This window comes from Colletotrichum siamense (assembly GCF_013390195.1).
Source record: "Colletotrichum siamense strain Cg363 chromosome Unknown KSG_Cg363_contig03, whole genome shotgun sequence".
Classification (NCBI taxonomy): Eukaryota; Fungi; Ascomycota; class Sordariomycetes; order Glomerellales; family Glomerellaceae; genus Colletotrichum; species Colletotrichum siamense.
In genome coordinates, this window is record NW_023501016.1 from 3,582,350 (window position 1) to 3,600,291 (window position 17,942).

Below are 17,942 nucleotides of genomic sequence, written 5' to 3' on the forward strand. Positions count from 1 at the left end.
GTAACTTGGAACAGCACTGTTGCCGTCGTTCGTACCTCCGTCACCTCAGACATAGTCCTTACCTTTACACAATTCTGCCTGCCATCCTCATCTCTACCACAGTCTCTCTAATTCTTCATCGTCTTCCCCTCTCTCAAGCACGTCTCTTCCATGCAATCCATAATCCCATCTGCGATGGCTCAAGTCTTCTCTGCCAATGACCTCCGTCACGCCCAGTAGCGTTTTTCCGCTCAGCTTTATCTTCGCCTATTGCCTGCGACTGTCATAAGCAGGCATTGTCTTTGCGCCCGACTCGTTCAGAAACCAAAGCCAACTTTGCTGACAACAACGAGACTTGAGTGGGTCGTTTCCATTTTGTCGCCATTGTCTCATCAGCTCTGATGCTCTACGCTCTTAATCTCTTTATTGTTTAATGCGACGTCGTTCTGCCCTTGTGGACGCCAAAATGAAACGAAAAAGTTGACGACAGACGCCGTGGGCCAGGGGCGAACGATTCCGTACGGGGACTTCTACTACGATCCCGCTCGCTTTCACCGTAGCTGGATTCTGGCCTCTTGGTGGCGGTTGCTGATATACCGTCGAGAATGTCGTTCTTTGTCCTTGATCTTGACTCGCAACGTTGACGCGTTTCGGAGGCGACCCGAGAACCTCGAATCGTTTGTTCGACGCCACGCGGCACGATAACCACGTTCCCCAGGCTTGGATGGGCTCCTCCTCCTCTGTGACCTTCGTTTTGGTTGATACTCGCCATCAAGGATCTAATATTGCATACTCTGGGATTATTCACCGTTTGCGCCGTAGAGAATCACCCTCGCATCTCTTGTGTCCGACGCGGCGCCAGGTTTCGGATATCTTCTGCACACTCCAGTGTGAAATCCTGCCGCATCAACTGGAGTTCTCCTCAGTGGGCCCAAGGATCGTATCGTCAAGTTGTGTGAAAGACAGACGATGCAGCCGACAACTCCAGCCCGGAAGCTATCTCGTAGCGTCTATTCCCATGTGCCTGCCGCTGAAGACTAACGTGGGGCTGGGCCTTTGTCCTCGTCCTCGGACAGCCGATAAATCCAACGTTCCTCGTTTCACAGGCTCGATCAACAAAGAAAGGCGTTGGAGGCTCTTTGAAGGTAAGAAGGGGTATTCTCATTCATTGTGCCTGCCAAGCGGCTTGTCATCCGCGGGCGTGGGCTCGGAGGATGTCGAGCATTAGGGCAAACAGAATGGCCATGCAAGCAAGAGCAAGCCAGCATCAACAAGTTGCAATCACAACAACGGTTGGCCGGGGTTGGATGCAGGCAGGTCGGATGATATCACCGAAACGTCGTCTGAATACCAGTGTCTTGGGTCCGCATCGTGTTGCTCATTGACTCTTCCCCGGATTCGTTCATGCGCGTGTGTTGTGCGGTTGCGCAGAGACACCGGGGATGGGGCGCGCAAAACATTGAATTCACTGCGACTCTGCAGCCCCTCCGCCTGGAGATGAGCCCAGAGGTCTCCGCCCAGTGGCCGGCCAACGGCTAGTCCCACCTTAGCGAGCCAATCGCAAGACGCGCTTTGGGTGACGGGCTTCGCGTCGGTGGTGGGCAGCTGCGAAATATTTACAAAACAAGTAAACAGTCTGCATTCTGTCCCAAGGGTCGCTCCAACCTTACCTGGCTAGCAAGGCGGCTTTTTTTTGGTCTTAATCCGCCCCGTCGCGGCAGTCACCACCAAACAGTCTTTGGCTTGAGACCTTTTCTTCTCGTCCAGAGCTGTTTCCAAGCCTTCATATCTCCGTCCCTTCCACATCCCTCCCTCCCCCAACAGCCGGTCATTGTCGAGGCAGTCCGCTACCTCTGTTAAAGGTACCTCATAAACCTGACCGGCCCTCGCCCCTTCGTTATATCCCTATCTGTCGCAATATCCCTCATCCATCCCTTCACTCGATCCCACCCAGCCGTCTTTTACTCTGCCGGCCGAAAATCGAGGACCGAACCTGCAGCAGCATAGGCAAAAGGAGCCGTTGGTGTTTACATGCTATCGGACGCAATTGTTCCCACGACATCCTCACCGGCAGCAGCTTCATAATACTCCCCACTGCCCCTCCCGGTTTCCGTCGCAAACAGAATAAAAAAACAAGCAGTGCTAGCCATCTCAAGCCAAGCAGCCGCAATGGACGCTAGAGTAAGTCACTACCTCCCTTGCGACTCTCCCTCGTAGCCAGCGACCATCTTGCGAGGGACAACTTCCTTGATTTGGTTGTTCTATTGACTAACCTTCCTCAAAACAGCCTCAGCGCATCCGAGTCCACCCGGGTGGAAACGAAAACATCATCCCTTCGAAACAAGATTCCATACATCAGCGACACAAATCCACCGGCAACCTCCAGGCAATGCCTCGTAATGGCGCTCTCCAGGTCGCTGCGAAGCGCACCGCCTTCGGAGACGTCAGCAACACGGCCAAGAACCTCGCTGCTCTACCCAATGACAAGCTCCCGGGCAAGGGCAAGGTGGTTGACATCAACTACAACAAGGAGAATCCCACTAACGGCAAGGATGGATTCACCCGCCCTGCTCAGCGATCCACTGCTTTGGGCAACAAAGCTGCTGCTCCCCCTGTAGCGCAATGGAAGCAACCCAAGCTTGACGTGCGCAATGATGCGCAGCCAAAACAGGTTGCGAAGCGGGCGTCTGTAGCCCATTTGGACGCCAGACCCTCGAAGAGCAAGCACATGGCACAAGACGCCACAGCAGAGTCAAGCAGACAGCCTCGACAGTACAAGTCCCAGCCTCAGCTTAAGAATGAGCCTGCGATGCACTTGCTGAGGCGCACCAAGAGCAAGCTGTCCACAACCTCAACACAGCCAGGAGCCACAACAGAATCTTGGAAGCCAATGGATGATGTGACCGAAGCTGCTTACGAGGATGCTGTCGAACATATTGGCGATGAACAATACCACGGCCCATACAACAGGCGCTCCTTGGAGGTCGCTGAAAATGCCCGCCCCCTTGAGGTTGACTTCCAGGACGACAACGTCCCCGTCGACTCGGCCCTTGCTGCCCCCGTGCTGTCGGAGCCGGAGGAATACTGGGACGAGGAAGAGGAGGAGGAGCTCTACGACGACCAGGGATACACGACTGCCCACTCGTACAAATCCCGGGGTGATCTCACCACTGGCGGCGCTACCACAGTGTTGGCTCCCAAGGTTACTGACAAGGTGCAACAAGAGCTGGAGACGGCCCGGGCCATTGTTGAGAGTACCCGTACACAAGAGGAGGTCGACGACGAGATCTGGGATGTCTGTATGGTGGCAGAGTACGGCGACGACATTTTTGAGTACATGAGGGAGCTTGAGGTGCGTTCGGCGGCGGCTATTTGCAATTGACGTTCAATGCTGACTGACTGTTGCGCAGATGAAGATGCTGCCCGACCCTCACTACATGGACCACCAAGCCGAGATCCAGTGGTCCATGCGCTCAGTCCTGATGGACTGGCTGATCCAAGTCCACCACCGATTCAGTCTCTTGCCGGAGACTCTTTTCCTCACGGTCAACTACATCGACCGCTTCCTATCATACAAGGTTGTCTCTATTGGCAAGCTTCAACTAGTGGGCGCTACCGCTCTGCTTGTTGCCTCCAAATACGAGGAGATCAACTGTCCATCTTTGCAGGAGATTGTCTTCATGGTTGACAACGGCTACAAAATTGACGAGATTCTCAAGGCCGAGCGTTTCATGCTCAGCATGCTGAGCTTCGAGCTTGGCTTCCCTGGTCCGATGAGCTTTCTGCGAAGGGTTAGTAAGGCGGATGACTATGACCTCGAGACGCGCACGCTGGCAAAGTATTTCCTCGAAGTCACCATCATGGATGAGCGCTTCGTCGCCAGTCCTCCCAGCTTCCTCGCTGCCGCTGCGCACTGCTTGTCTCGACTGATCTTGAAGAAGGGCGACTGGGTAAGTTGACCGGTATAACTTCTGTAAATGAGCGCTGCTAACACAAGCCAGACCCCGGCACACGTTCACTACTCTGGATACACTTGGGCCCAGCTTAAGAATCTGGTCTCTATGGTTTTGGAATGCTGTTATAACCCTCGCAAGCACCACCTTGCCGTCTTTGAAAAGTACTCTGACAAGAGATACAAGCGTGCCGCTGAGTACGTTCAGGCGGAACTGGCCAAGGGCTTCACGCTGCCATTCCGCTATTCCGTCGGCCGCGCATCGGCCTTCGACTTTGGCGACCTTGACAGCAACGCTGCCCATGCAAAGGCTGTCGAGTTCTCGGGCTAGTAGGACAATGGTACTCGATCGGCAACCGCGCATCGTGCGAGAGGGTTCTATTGGGGACACCAACGAGGCCCATGGCCCGACTCGACAAACTTTTTTTCTTCTGAACGATGTTGAATGCGACAACTGCCGCTGCTACTATTTTAATATCACGAACGGGTACGAGCACCCGACTCGACACGCAACGACTACCCCGGCAATGACGCGCAACTTTACTCAAAGCAATGTTTACGACCGGCGAGACGGTCTGTTGATGACTTTGGACGATGTGACGATATCCACGACTGGTTTTCGGCTTGATAGCCTTTCATTTCTTTCGGTTGGCCCTCGTCGATTTGCGTTTCATCCGAGTCCAGCATGTTTACGGCGTTAGGTGGGATGATTCCCCTAGAAGGCAAGGCATACAGAGGCAATGGGCGTGGCTTTCAGGAGCAAACCAGAACCACCAAAAGCAACCGAGAAAGGCAGCAGGGAGTGGCATAGATGATGGAGAGACAAAGATTATGGGATTAGCTGCCTCAGGGGGCTTTTGGAACGAGGCACCACTAACTTGTGTATGAGTTATAATTCTTTTGCAAAGGGAATTTGCATTTTCTATGTACTGTTACAGTTGAGCCAGAGCTTAGCTGAAAAAGGCCAAAGCAGGCGGCGTCTCGGTAGTTGGTTCAGTATTGAGGCAATGACTATGGTATCTTGAGAAAGACTCTGGGTTTTGCGATGCCCATCGCTATGTTTTGCTGTCTGGTGTCTGGTGTGCGTCGTCTCCTGGGAAGCGTACCATACCTAAGCAGAACGACGGTGCCTCAAAGAATAGGAGCTCCCTTGTTCCGAGGTACCTAGATGAGATGTGCTGAAGCTATGGTCCCCGAGCTCCGCATCCCTGGTTCGGGCCCGGGCAGGTGGCTGGGGGGTTCTCCAAGTGGCACCTGCGCCTCCAGAGCTCCGCATGTCAATTGATGTGATGATTGGCCAATAGCACGAAGCTCCATCTAATGGAACACTTCCAGGCCAGGCCGCAGCCCGCAGGTATCTCTCGTGCTTTGCCTTCGCCAGTGGATCAAGTCGTGTGAGGCCACATTGCTGATTCAACCGTGGGCGCACACTCTGTTTTTTCCGTCCCGTCGCCTGCCAAAGTGACACCTCAGCACCCGCAGCGACACGGTCTGTATCGGGTTGGTTCTTCCCCCTTTGGCTCGCATCTAATTCTTCTCCTCCATCTCTTCTTTCCCTTTCCCTCCCCCCACCCTTCATCATTGATTGCGATTGTTGACTTGGTCAAGTCGCATTCAATTGTTGCTTGTTGTCGCTGCCGCTACCCGTCATCCACCATGGTCTACTTCAAGTCGTCTCTTCTGGCCCTCCTGGCCCTGCCCATCCTTGGCGCGTTCGCTGCCGAGGAGGCGCCTCCTGTGAGTTCACGACTCAAGAGTCGCGCCGCCATTGCCTTTTGTCTCTAATCGTGTGCAGGTCGACACCGATGCCACTGCTCCGGTTCTGAAGGCCGACATTGCCGCTACCTTCCCCGAGGCTGATATCTTTGGCGTCAAGCTCGTCAACGGTCGTCCCACCAAGGCCGTTATCGAGTTCACCAACCATGAAGACTCTCCAATTCAGGTCGCCATGGTCGGTGGTCTTCTGACTACGACCCAGGAGTTGGCTGAGAATGCTCATCCCAGCGATGCCATCCTCCGCAACCTCACGTCTGCGCGCTACGACCTGACCGTCGAGGCGGGTGACAAGAAGGCTGTTCCCTACTCCTTCGCTCTCGACATGCAGCCCCAGGATGTTCTTCTTCAGCTCGTTGCTGTCGTCAGCAACTCCAAGGGCGATATCTTCCAGGTCCAGGCCTACAACGCAACCGCGGCCGTTGTCGAGCCTCCCACCAGCATCTTCGATCCCCAGATGTAGGTTGGCCCCTAGGCTGCGCATCAGTTATTACACGCTGACACTTGCAACAGCATCTTCCTCTACCTCTTCCTGACCGGTGCCTTTGCTGGTACCCTTTACTTCGTTTACAAGACCTGGATCGAGGCCCTCTTCCCGCAGGCCAAGAAGGCCAAGACCGCTAAGAAGGTTCGCCAGGTGAACGTCACCGTTCCCTTGGCTGAGGCCGACACCACCGCTGTTGCCTCCTCTACCGGCAAGGACTTTGACGAGAGCTGGATTCCCGAGCACCACCTCAACCGACCCGTCGCCAAGCGCGTCAAGAGCGGTGCCAGCGGCAAGGTCAAGACCAAGGTTGCCGAGTAGGATAACAGCAAACCTGCGCGCACCATTCGCCGTACTAGGCGGGCATGAGCAAGATCACATATCGTGTGTTCATGAACGACTAGCGGAGATGTCTAGACGGGACGAAACGAAGTCCAGAAGATGCTCCTTGTATGAGACTAGGAAGGACGAAACAAAAGCATTGTATCATAATTGCACACTGGGCCTGACGCCAACGTTCGGTGCGGTGTAAAAATTACCAAAAAAGCTTGTCGTTACCTGGAACCATGAAAACCAAGTCCTTGCCCAAAATTGCGACCGATATACTGCCACACACACTGTCTATTTTTCCTAGCTATAGACGCCAAATTGGCGATGCTCGCTGCTTCTATGAAGAGCACTACCTTTTTCCGGTTCTCAGTCGCTGCATACGTGAAATACCACAAGCGGCATTGCTCAAGAGAAGTATCGTACTCACACAAAAAGCAAGCATGCCACCGTGCCCAGATCGCACGATTCTGTACGAATCCCTGTTTCAAACTATGCTTTTCGCGTACGCATCGTTGTTGCTAAATTACTGCATTCGCGATCGGCGCATCCACCTGGGATACTTGATTGAGGTGGCCAGTGGTGCCAGTTCAGTCGGAGTCGAGACAGGCAATTAGCGAAGTGTGCCGCGGGAACACATCTCTTTTCTTCTGTCCTTTATGTATAGACGAAGGTTCGCAGCATGTAAGAAGGCGAGCTGCAGATGGCGGCAGGGGACCTTCCAAAGGCTCCCAAAGCACGTCCGGGGAACTACCCGGCGTTTAGCCAAAGAGCTCTCCACCACGACGCACCCAAGCTGGGGCCTTTTGAACTAGCGGCTCTCTACCCCGGAGCGTGTCCCCTAGCTCCAGCGACGCCAACACGCGCTGCAGCGCGCTTTTTCCCGCGCTGGTCTAACAGCTGCAAGGTAAGGTACCTACCTGAGCTGCTGCACACAATTGGAGACGCCAAACCATCAGTCCTCCTTCCCCCTTCTCTCTTTCTCTTCCCTTTTTTTCTTTCCTCAACACAACTAACTCACCAATTCCCTCTTACTCACCACGGAAGAAAGGCTGCACGACGGATTGAATAAACGTCGCACTTGTCTCGTCTTTCGTATTTTTCTGGCATTTTTTTTAGTCAAATTTCTTCCATTGATTTCCCAACCGTTTACACATACCGAAACACGCGATGGCGCCCACGACTGAGGAGCCCGTCAAGCGCGGCCGCGGCAGACCCCCCAAGGTCCCTGGCGAGAAGAAGGTGTACGTTCCCACAGGCCGTCCTCGCGGTCGCCCCAAGGGAAGCGGAGGCGTCAAGAAGGCCACGACGCCCAAGAAGCCCGCTGCTTCGACCGGCAGAGGCCGTGGCAGGCCGAAGAAGGACGCCGTCGAAGCTGCCGTCGCCGAGGCCTCTGAGACCCCCGCGAAGAGCGGCACCCCTGGCCGTCGCGGTCGCCCTCGCAAGTCCGACGCGTCCGCCGCCGCCCCGACCCCTAAGAAGGAGACCAAGAAGAAGGGCCGCAAGAGCGACGCCTCCACGAAAGACAAGGAGGAATCCCCTGCGGCGGAGTCGTCTTCATCCGAAGAGGAAGGTTAGCTCGACCTCTGCTTTTTTCGCAAAAACGCGCATACACACACACGTCTGCCCCCTTTTTGTTCCGCCGACTGGCCAAAGTGGAAAGGCATTGGCTCACTAATGCGCAGCCAAGGACCTTGAAGATGCCGGCGTAAAGTCGCCCTCGAACGCCGAGGACTCTGCCGAGGAGGTGCGTCCCTCCCCCTGGTCGAGGATGATGGGAGGAATTTTCGGCTGACCGCTATTACCATACAGTAAACGGATGAACGGGGCAATGTACTTCTACACAAGGTTCTAGGGATTTGGTCTAAAGGGTTTCACAAGAAACGACAGGCGTTGGGGTATCGCTTCCGAGTTTGCTCAGACATGGTGTCGAGGTCTTTTTCTTCCTCCGCCCGCGGACCGCCAGGCACATGAGAGTTCGACCATTACCGAGATACCATTACTTGCTGAATACAATACCATTCTATCTGCAATTCTCTTCTAAGGCTGGATCTCGCCATGCTTGCGAGCTGGGGAACCGATATAGCTTCTCATGCATGATGCTGCTTGCTCTATGCTCCTTTGATATCGCCTCTAGTGAATTCATTCCTTTTTCCATTCGGCAAACTCGACGGCGAGATGCTCCTTGAGTCTTGCGAATTGGTTCCCAAAGTTTTGACCGCACCTCCAGCACGTAAAGTCCCTCTTCAAGAGGTCTCCCGCGCGACCAGGGTGGTCGGGTGGTAGCGGGAAATCGGCAACGTCGATTAGGAAGGGAGTGTTGAAGGAATTGTAGTGCTTGCGGTGCTTCAAGCAATCCGAGTACATGTCGCGTGAGAGGACATGGACGTGCAGATGGTTCATGCTGGGATGTGCGTGCACTCCCGTGATGACCTCAGCTTGCCAGTCACGGCCTTTAGGCAACTCATCGCCCTCAGGCTCGACGACGCCATTCAGGACGGCCTCACGCGCCGCCTCGGCTTTGCTGTCTTTCCCGAATCGCCGCTGCAGCTCCTTGGCCACCAGCTCCTTCAGCTTGAGGACTTCTGCTTGTACAGACGCGAGAAATTCGGCGTCGTCGAACGCTTCGAAGGGGTGGAGGAGATTGTGCGCCGGTGATCGGGGAAGCAGGAGTGTGTGAACGCTGGCCTTGGGATAGAGATCGTTGATCGCGACGAAGTCGTCATTGTGATATATCACGCGTGAGGGCGGGTGAGAGGCTGGATTGTCGATGTAGACGCCGAGACCGTCTCGGGCTTTGTACGATCTCCCGCGCGACGCTTTTGGGTTCTCGACTGCGGGTTCGGGTTTGCGCTTTCGGGTCATAAGCTCCGTGACTGTGCGGGATCATATTAGTACGGCGAGCTAGAGTTCGGAGCATGTAGTTCAAGACGCACAGGCGTTCCTCGGGGCCTTTGGGGCCGGAGCTGTCCCTTGAATCTCGTCCTGGGTGATGGCATCCTCTGGATCAGAGGATGCCCCGGCCATGATTGCAGGTATGAAAGTAGGAGTTTAGGTTCAAGACCACAGAAAGACTGGCTTCGCTCCTCGCCAAAGCTGTCGCTTCAGCCTGCCATCATCAACAGAGTCAAGGCCGGTGCTGGTGACTCACGCGTGTATTAAAGCTGAGGATATTAGATATGCCTGCGCGAATGCGCCACAGAGCATGCTGCCTATTACCAGCATCGACAGGTTGAATAAGGTAGGTAAGGAACAGAAGGCGGAGGGGGATTTGGGGAGGTCGGCAGGAGGTTTACCCACAGCGGGGTAGCTGCAGGAGCAGCCGTGCTCCGCCCTACGGCGCTCGCCATCATTCTCTCGGGGCGCCAAGGTCACTGAGCGCCCACTGCATGCCGTTTCTGCAACCGCCGCTGATGCAACTTCACCAATCAGCGACACCTCTGGGCTAATCAAAAATTCCCGACATCTCTTCACTCGGCGCTGCCAATCGCGCCAGTCACTCGGTTGCATTCTCGACCCTTCATCGGAACGCCGCCTTGCATGGCTGACAACGCCTCAGCCGAACACTGACCGACTGACCGACGACAATGGTCAAGAAAGGCAAAGGAAAGGACAAGGCCACCGCGCCGGCCCCAGCAGCACAACCTGCTGCTTCATCGGCCAAAGACGGTGCCAAGGGCAAGAAAAATGGCGGTCCGTCTCCTATGGAGCAGGCTGCTGGGCCTGTGGCTGGTAAACCGACTGTGAAGCAGATCATTGGCGGATCGTCCTGGACCGGAAAGCTGCCAGTAAACCTTTTCAACGAGTTCTGCCAGAAGCAACAGTGGGAGAAGCCAGTCTACGATGTCCGGAAAACCTCTGAAGGTTACGCATGCTTCGTGACTATTGCTGCGAAGGACCTGAAGACTCGGGAGTTGACGACCTTGGACCCTTTCAAGATCCATCCCGACTTCAAGCATTTGGTCACCAGACCTACCGCGCTGGAGGCGAGGCACTGCGCCGCCACCTATGCTCTCTTCAGAGTGTGTAGCATGCAGAACAAGCACACCGTGCTTCCCCCTGACTACAAATCTCTGTGGAGAGATTTTCAAGAAATCAAGAAGCAAGACATAAAGGACGGCAAGGCTTGGATGTACGATGCAGACCCATTCAAGACACTCAAGGACCGACAAGATGCCAAAGCCGCCGCGGAGAAGAAACGAAAGGAAGCTGAAGCAGCCAAGGAGAGGGCAAAAACCAGGCCGGGCGCATCAAGCCTGGTTATTGGCAATGGTCCTGGCGGGGCGAATTTGATGAAGGGATGGACCGAAGCTCCCAAGATTGAAATGGGCAAGCGCTCGAGGACACAGATCGAAGCTCTCATTCAGAAATACGTGGTCTGGAATCCCAACAAGGTCCAAATGTCTGCTGCTCTGCGGAAGAGCATCATTGATGAGCTAAGCAAGCTGGCATTCAGACGGAGCCATGTGGAAGAAGCAACGGAAATCTGTAAAGACCGCGAAGAGACCCTCGAGTGGCTGTTGATTCATGTCCCCGAGGATGATTTGCCACCGTGGGCACTGCCTGAGAGTTACGCGGCAGGCATCTCGGTCGCTTCGATGGACCTCAAGAAGGAAGCCGCGATCAAACGTTTATCGGAGTCAGGTTACGCCCTCGACTTGTGTGCGCGGGTTTTCGAGGAGGCCGGCAACAGCGAGGCTAGAGCGGCTGAAATGCTGCAACAACGCCTCATCGGACAAGTCTCGGCAGACGCGCCTATGAAGGCAGACGATCTGCTGTATCCAGGTATGACTGCTGAGGAGCTTTGGGAAGACGAAGTGGCTGCCATGGAGTCGTCTTTTGGCGACCACTTCAAAAAGATTGATCCCGACATCATCCAGGTCAAGCTGGAGTCAGTCAAAAACGGGAGCAAGTCCGTTGATGCTGCTATCAGAGTGCGAAAGTCACCTAATTACCCTGCCCAACTTGTCTTTTCCGTCGTTGCCCAGCTGCCAGCGCAGATCAAGCTGTCCATCATCAAGCAAACCATTGCGTATCTGGACGAGTCGTATCGCGAGGAGCCTATGAAGATCTTCGTGGCCATTGACCGGATCCAACAAAACATCAACGACATCATAGAACGACCTGGAAAGTTGCTCGATATTGCTGCTGTTGCTTCTACTGCTTCAGAGGTCCCGAGTGACTCCCGGCCTCGCAGAACTGGGCCTCGATCCCAGCGGCCCCCAAAGCCGATTATGTGGAAGCCGGATCCTCGAACCCGCGAAGAGTGGCTCAAGAGACAGGAGGATCCGTCATGGCAGAAGATGATATCCAAGCGAAAGACACTTCCAGCCTGGCAAGTTCAAGAAGACATCGTACGAATCGTAGATGAGAACCACGTTACGATCATCAGTGGTGAAACTGGTTCAGGAAAGTCAACGCAGTCAATGCAATTCATCCTGGACGAACTATACAGCAGAGGCCTGGGAAACTGTGCCAACATGCTCGTCACGCAGCCCAGAAGAATCTCTGCACTTGGTTTGGCAGACCGTGTAGCAGAGGAGCGGTGCACCAGAGTCGGAGATGAAGTTGGATACGCCATTCGTGGAGAGAATCGCAGAAGCAACCAGACTCGCATAACGTTTGTGACGACTGGTGTGCTTCTCAGGAGACTGCAAACATCCGGTGGCCGGATTGAAGACGTCATTGCCTCTCTTGCGGATGTCAGTCACATTGTTATTGACGAAGTCCACGAACGCAGCTTGGATACAGATTTCCTTCTGACCATTGTGAGAGAGGTCCTGAAGACGCGAAAGGACCTCCTGAAGTTGGTGCTCATGAGTGCTACGTTAGACGCCGCCTCTTTCAAGAGCTACTTCACGTCACAGGGTCTCAGCGTCGGCTTGGTAGAAATCTCTGGCAGGACGTATCCCGTCGAAGATTACTACCTGGACGATATCATCGGTATGACGGGTTTCGGCGGCGATGTTGGCGACTTTGACGACGCGCGAGGCGACTCGATGGGAAAGACCATTCAAAAGCTGGGCGCTCGTATCAACTACAGTCTCCTCAACGAGACAGTGAGAGCCATTGACTCGGAACTTTCCTACGCTCAGAAGTCGGGCGGCATTCTCGTGTTTCTGCCTGGTGTCGCGGAAATCAACCAGACATGCAGAGCGCTCCAGTCGAACTCCTCACTGCATGTGCTCCCCCTCCATGCGTCTTTGGAGACGAAAGAGCAGAAACGCGTATTTGCTGCACCACCAGGAGGGAAGAGAAAGGTTGTGGTCGCTACAAACGTTGCCGAGACATCTATCACCATCGACGACATCGTTGCTGTGATCGATAGTGGCAAGGTGAAGGAGACCACCTATGATCCTGTTAACAACATGCGGAAGCTCGAGGAGAATTGGGCCTCCCAGGCAGCATGTAAACAGCGCCGTGGTCGTGCAGGCAGAGTTCAAGCTGGCAAATGCTACAAGCTCTACACACGAAACCTTGAGCAACAAATGGCAGAACGACCAGAGCCTGAGATCAGGCGAGTGCCTCTGGAGCAGATGTGTCTCTCAGTTCGTGCCATGGGTATGAGGGACGTGGCTGCATTCCTTGCCCGGTCACCCACTCCCCCTGAAAGCACTGCTGTTGAAGGAGCAATCAAGCTTCTGCAAAGAATAGGCGCTATGGATGGGGAAGAAATGACCGCCTTGGGCCAGCAGCTCGCCATGATTCCTGCAGACCTTCGATGCGCGAAACTCATGGTTTATGGCGCCATTTTTGGATGTTTGGATGATTGTGTGACTATCGCGGCTATACTCAGCACCCGCAGTCCGTTCTTGTCACCTTCCGAAAGGAGGAATGAAGCGAAGGAGGCGCGAATGCGGTTTTCGAAGGGCGACGGTGATCTTCTCACCGACCTCGAGGCTTTCCGGCATTGGGAACAGATGAGATACGACGGCGTAGGCCAGCGGCAACTGCGGTCTTTCTGCGACGAGAACTTTCTCTCGTATCTGACGCTCAATGATATCTCGGCTACGCGGATGCAGTACTACTCGGCCCTTCGAGAGATTGGCATTGTCGGATCAAAGGATGTCAACTCTTCGCAAAGCCAGAGCAGATCCGGAATGGCGCTACTCCGCGCGCTCACGGCTTCAGCGTTCAGCCCGCAAATCGCGCGTATCCAGTATCCTGACAAAAAATTCACTAGCACTGTTTCAGGCGCCAAGGAGTTGGATCCCGAGGCACGAATGATCAAATACTTTTCGCAAGAGACTGGACGGGTGTTTGTGCACCCAAGCAGTACGCTATTTGACAGCCAGGGATTCTCCGGTAACGCGACGTTCATGTCTTACTTCACCATGATTTCTACAAGCAAGACATTCATTCGAGACCTCACACGTAAGTAACCTGCGGCTCGGGCGCTTCCAATACATCTTTACTGACCTTCCTTAGCTTTCAACTCCTATACCCTGCTGTTGTTCTCGGGAGCAATCACACTGGATACCCTAGGAAGAGGCTTGATAGTTGATGAATGGGTGCGGCTCCGAGGCTGGGCGCGACTAGGGGTCCTGGTATCGAGGCTTCGTGGTATGGTTGATGACGTTATTGCGCTGAAGATTGAGAATCCAGGAATGGACCTCACAGACAACGAAGTTATTCAAATGGTTGGAAAGCTGATAGAGTTGGATGGGCTAGACGCATGATAGATGACGGCGCAATGGCTTGACAAGGAATCATATACGGACATGATATAGAATAGAAATGATCTCTGGGGAGCTCACTGAGAAAATAAAAGCAAGGGTCCATTTACTGCTTTCTAACGATTGCATTTCGACACACCTTCGACATGAGCCTCGACGTCAGTTGTCAAGCTTTCGCATCTATAAGATCCACTATATCATTTCCGCGATACCAATTGTCGTCACCTAGCCCACTCTTATGAAAATTTCTGCCTCCCGCGGTACGCGTCCGCTGGCGCATACGAATAAGTGAAAAGCCTGCCTGTCATGTTTCCAAAGTACACTGATACGTCTCGGGTCTCTGGGTCGAACAAACGGACGTTGGGTGGGTCTCTTCGGATGGTGCATTAAGTTCCTGGTGATCAGCGACCGGGGTGCAGGCCGGGGGGACGCGGGGTAGCTCGGCATCCAATGGCTGCTGCCCTCCCTGCTGCAGTGAGGGAGGTGAGGGACGGGAGGGAGGTGGTGGTGGGTGGTGACCAAACCATAGCACCTCCCCCAATTCTGCAACGGACATTGCACACGCAACACACGCACATCAACAGAGCTCGTGCGTCTTCCTCTCAACAGGACCGTCCGCATCTGTCTTCTCCCAACCGCACCTGACAACGGCGCCAAATATAACTGTCCGGATGGCCTCAACGAGCCGATCGCAATTCCGACGCTTCTGATCCTCTTCCTTCTTTCTTGTCGACATCTAACTTTAACTTTGGCGACTTCCCGGCTGAGCCATGAAGCTTACCACGCCACATGCGCAATGGGCCTCCTTCGTCATTCTTGCGCCGCCGACCGTCCTGGCGGCAGTGCGCCCGCCCTTCATCAATCCGGATTCCCTCCCCAAAGAGCCCGTCTTTAGAGGTCCCTGGGAGCGATATGTGAAGGCACCAGAAGATAAGACTTACATCGTCCCGTCCCGCATCTGGGATGTTGAGGGCAACATCACGACATCCCACCGGCCGGTGGAAGTTGGGGCGGCCGCGGCGCATATCTTGGAACACGGCGTCACAATCGGTCCCGGCGGCTTGCTGACGCTGGAATTCGAGGAAAACATCTCTGGACGGTATCCACTACTCACGTCTCTCCCACCAGTGAAGTCTTTCGGCTAATTTTTGTCTCCCTACAGCGTCTGTTTCGATGTTTCCTCTACCGGCAACGACCCCGAAATCTTCCTGGCATACTCCGAGTCCTCCCTGTTCGCCGGACCGCTCCCGGACACCACGACTGAGCAACGGGAACGAGACCTGCCCCTACATTTCGAGTTCGACGGGAATACCGGCACCGTATGCGTGGGGAAAGACTTTATAAGGGGTGCCTTCAAGTACCTCACTTTGCAAATGCCGGAATACCCAGTTCTGCCAGATGAAGTAATTGTAAGGCAAGCTAGAGATGAACAGGCCGTACTGGGAGGTGATCAGGCGCCTTTGGACCCTGCCGACAGGAACCCGTATGACAAGCCGTGGGTGACCCTTAAGGGTCTCTGGGTGAACTGCACCGCGTTTCCTTCCCAGTCCAACGGTCGGGCCTACTCAGGATACTTCCACAGCTCTAGCAACATGCTTAATCGGATCTGGTACGCTGGTGCATACACACTTCAGCTGTCTACCATCGACCCCAAGGAAGGATCAGCAATCATCGACTACAACCGTAATGTTGACCACAACGAATCTCCGACTGGGTCTTGGTACTCCAATTTCACCGTCGCGAACGGGACAGCGGTAACGACGGACGGTGCAAAGCGCGACCGCATCGTCTGGCCAGGCGACATGTACATTGCCGTGCCGGGAATTGCCATGAGTACATACGACATGGTTGCGGTGCGCAATGCTCTCGATGTGATCTATGATCACCAGTATCAAGACGGCTCACTGCCGTGGGCGGGTCCCCCCCTGGGGTTTCGTGGAGAGTTTAGTGACACATACCATTTACACACTCTGCTGGGCACGTACAACTACGTCAAATTTTCTGGAGATGTGGAGTGGCTTGCAAAGCGCTGGCCAAATTACCTTAAGGCTCTCAATGTGAGCATCGACAAGGTCGACCATACCGGTCTTATGCACGTCACTAGCGGCGCCGACTGGCTGCGCCCCGGCATGACAGGCCACAATCTCGAAGCCAGCGCCATCCTTAGCACGGTCTTGGGTAAGAGCGTCAAATTGGCCAAATGGCTCGGAGACGACAGCCCAGCGGCGCGGCCTCATGGAGTATGGACAGGACTGCGTATCGTCATGAACGCCGGACTCCAACAGCTGTTCTGCAAAGACACCGGCCTTTACTCGGACAACATCGGCAGACGAAGCTGTAGGGGTCCAGAGCATACCGACCCCCAGGACGGCAATAGCTGGGCCCTCATCTCAGGTGCAACACACTACTCTCGGGGGTTGGAAGTCTCTCGAAACCTACAGGCGCGGTGGACCAAGCATGGCGCTCCTGCCGTCGAGTTTCCCAACGTCATTTCGCCATTTGTATCTTCATTCGAGCTCCTCGCACACTCCGCCGCCGACAACCACGATGCGGCCGTGGAGCTGATGCTACTTGAGTGGTCCTACTTGCTCGAAGGACCCGGTTTCACAAACTCGACGCTTGCTGAGGGATTCCGCGTTGACGGCGGCATACAGTACCCTGCGTATTGGTCTGCTGCTCGCAATTCTCACTGCCATGGCTGGTCTTCGGGTCCTACGTCGGTGCTTACTAGCGAGATTCTGGGTATTCAACTCCTGGCTCCAGCAGGGACGGAATGGACTGTTCGGCCGCATCTAACGAAGTGGCTCGGCTTTGCCAGAGGCGGTTTCGCAACAACTCAAGGGGTTTTTGAAGTTAAGTTGAGCCGTGTGGTGACGTCCACGTCTTCATCGGCCAGCTACCAACAAAAGAGGCGCCGCGGGCAGGTCATTGAGATCACCGCACCAGAGCGCACTACCGGTACATTCGAGTGGGTTCCGTCTTCCACAAAGATAGACGTCGAAGGAGGTCGGACGACGGCGTGGGTTGCCTGGGAGGACGACGGGCAGACACCCGGCTCGAAGGGCGTTGTAGAGCAACTCGACGTTGCCCTGGCCCGCGTAGATCCCCCGAGCGAGGAGGAGTGGCACAGGCAGAGCTTCATCTACCGCGACGACACACGGTTAGTCTACGACGAGTCGTTCCGTGAACCCGAGGTCGCCGATCGGGAGGCCGGTGTGGTAGACTGGGATGCGCTGGAAGCAAACTACGTCAAACCCCTGACGGAGATGTTTTAGGCTTAGGGGACCTTCGTGCCCTCCTGTGTATGAGTACCGAGTGTCCCCTTGTTTTCGGTTTGGGCAAGTGTTTGCACACTTTTTGGAAGGTATTTCTGAAGTGTTTCAAAGCGGGAAAAAAGGTTTACGGTGGGACTATAATGTGTGTACGGCTAGTATGACTATGGGAAATTGGGAGCGGCGTAAATGTACATTATCTGATGGTTTGGGTTTGTTTCTTCAGTCCGGGTAACCTTTGACGACGTATTCAATGGAATGATAGATGTCAGAGAAAACAATTCGTATTCTATATGAGACCACTGCTCGGCGTAGTGATGCACGGCGCATGAATTCCCGGACTATTTGGATTCCCACCTCTTTCCGAACTCCCAAAATACAGTGCTCAAACGAAGGGTATCGATGTACAATTCCCGCGTCTCCCAGAGACCCCCAAACACATCGCACGCGTAAAAAGTACAATTTCCTATGTCGGTAAC

At 54.5% G+C, this 17,942-nt stretch overlaps 6 protein-coding genes across 6 annotated transcripts; 5 read left to right on the top strand and 1 right to left on the bottom strand.

Annotated features, from left to right (window-relative positions):
- Nucleotides 1-2,148: 2,148 nt before the first annotated feature.
- Nucleotides 2,149-4,262, top strand: CLB4 (G2/mitotic-specific cyclin-4; the record flags this gene model as incomplete). The annotated part of the gene is made up of 4 exons (XM_036636783.1): nucleotides 2,149-2,160; nucleotides 2,267-3,331; nucleotides 3,390-3,929; nucleotides 3,981-4,262. 4 exons carry the CDS (start codon nucleotides 2,149-2,151, stop codon nucleotides 4,260-4,262), a joined length of 1,899 nt encoding a protein of 632 aa, XP_036497299.1.
- A 1,325-nt stretch (nucleotides 4,263-5,587) lies between these two features.
- Nucleotides 5,588-6,509, top strand: CGCS363_v004935 (Increased recombination centers protein; the record flags this gene model as incomplete). The annotated part of the gene is made up of 3 exons (XM_036636784.1): nucleotides 5,588-5,668; nucleotides 5,727-6,163; nucleotides 6,218-6,509. 3 exons carry the CDS (start codon nucleotides 5,588-5,590, stop codon nucleotides 6,507-6,509), a joined length of 810 nt encoding a protein of 269 aa, XP_036498862.1.
- A 1,176-nt stretch (nucleotides 6,510-7,685) lies between these two features.
- CGCS363_v004936 (uncharacterized protein) lies at nucleotides 7,686-8,330 on the top strand (the record flags this gene model as incomplete). Its single annotated transcript, XM_036636785.1, has 3 exons — nucleotides 7,686-8,088; nucleotides 8,201-8,262; nucleotides 8,328-8,330. The coding sequence occupies 3 exons, from the start codon at nucleotides 7,686-7,688 to the stop codon at nucleotides 8,328-8,330; spliced, it is 468 nt and encodes a 155-aa protein (XP_036497297.1).
- A 327-nt stretch (nucleotides 8,331-8,657) lies between these two features.
- Nucleotides 8,658-9,542, bottom strand: hnt3 (Aprataxin-like protein; the record flags this gene model as incomplete). Its single annotated transcript, XM_036636786.1, has 2 exons — nucleotides 8,658-9,391; nucleotides 9,452-9,542. The coding sequence occupies 2 exons, from the start codon at nucleotides 9,540-9,542 to the stop codon at nucleotides 8,658-8,660; spliced, it is 825 nt and encodes a 274-aa protein (XP_036497298.1).
- Nucleotides 9,543-10,102: 560 nt separating this feature from the next.
- Nucleotides 10,103-14,194, top strand: ucp12 (putative ATP-dependent RNA helicase ucp12; the record flags this gene model as incomplete). The annotated part of the gene is made up of 2 exons (XM_036636787.1): nucleotides 10,103-13,889; nucleotides 13,944-14,194. 2 exons carry the CDS (start codon nucleotides 10,103-10,105, stop codon nucleotides 14,192-14,194), a joined length of 4,038 nt encoding a protein of 1,345 aa, XP_036497300.1.
- Nucleotides 14,195-14,961: 767 nt separating this feature from the next.
- Nucleotides 14,962-17,466, top strand: CGCS363_v004939 (uncharacterized protein; the record flags this gene model as incomplete). The annotated part of the gene is made up of 2 exons (XM_036636788.1): nucleotides 14,962-15,290; nucleotides 15,354-17,466. The coding sequence occupies 2 exons, from the start codon at nucleotides 14,962-14,964 to the stop codon at nucleotides 17,464-17,466; spliced, it is 2,442 nt and encodes an 813-aa protein (XP_036497301.1).
- Nucleotides 17,467-17,942: the final 476 nt, after the last annotated feature.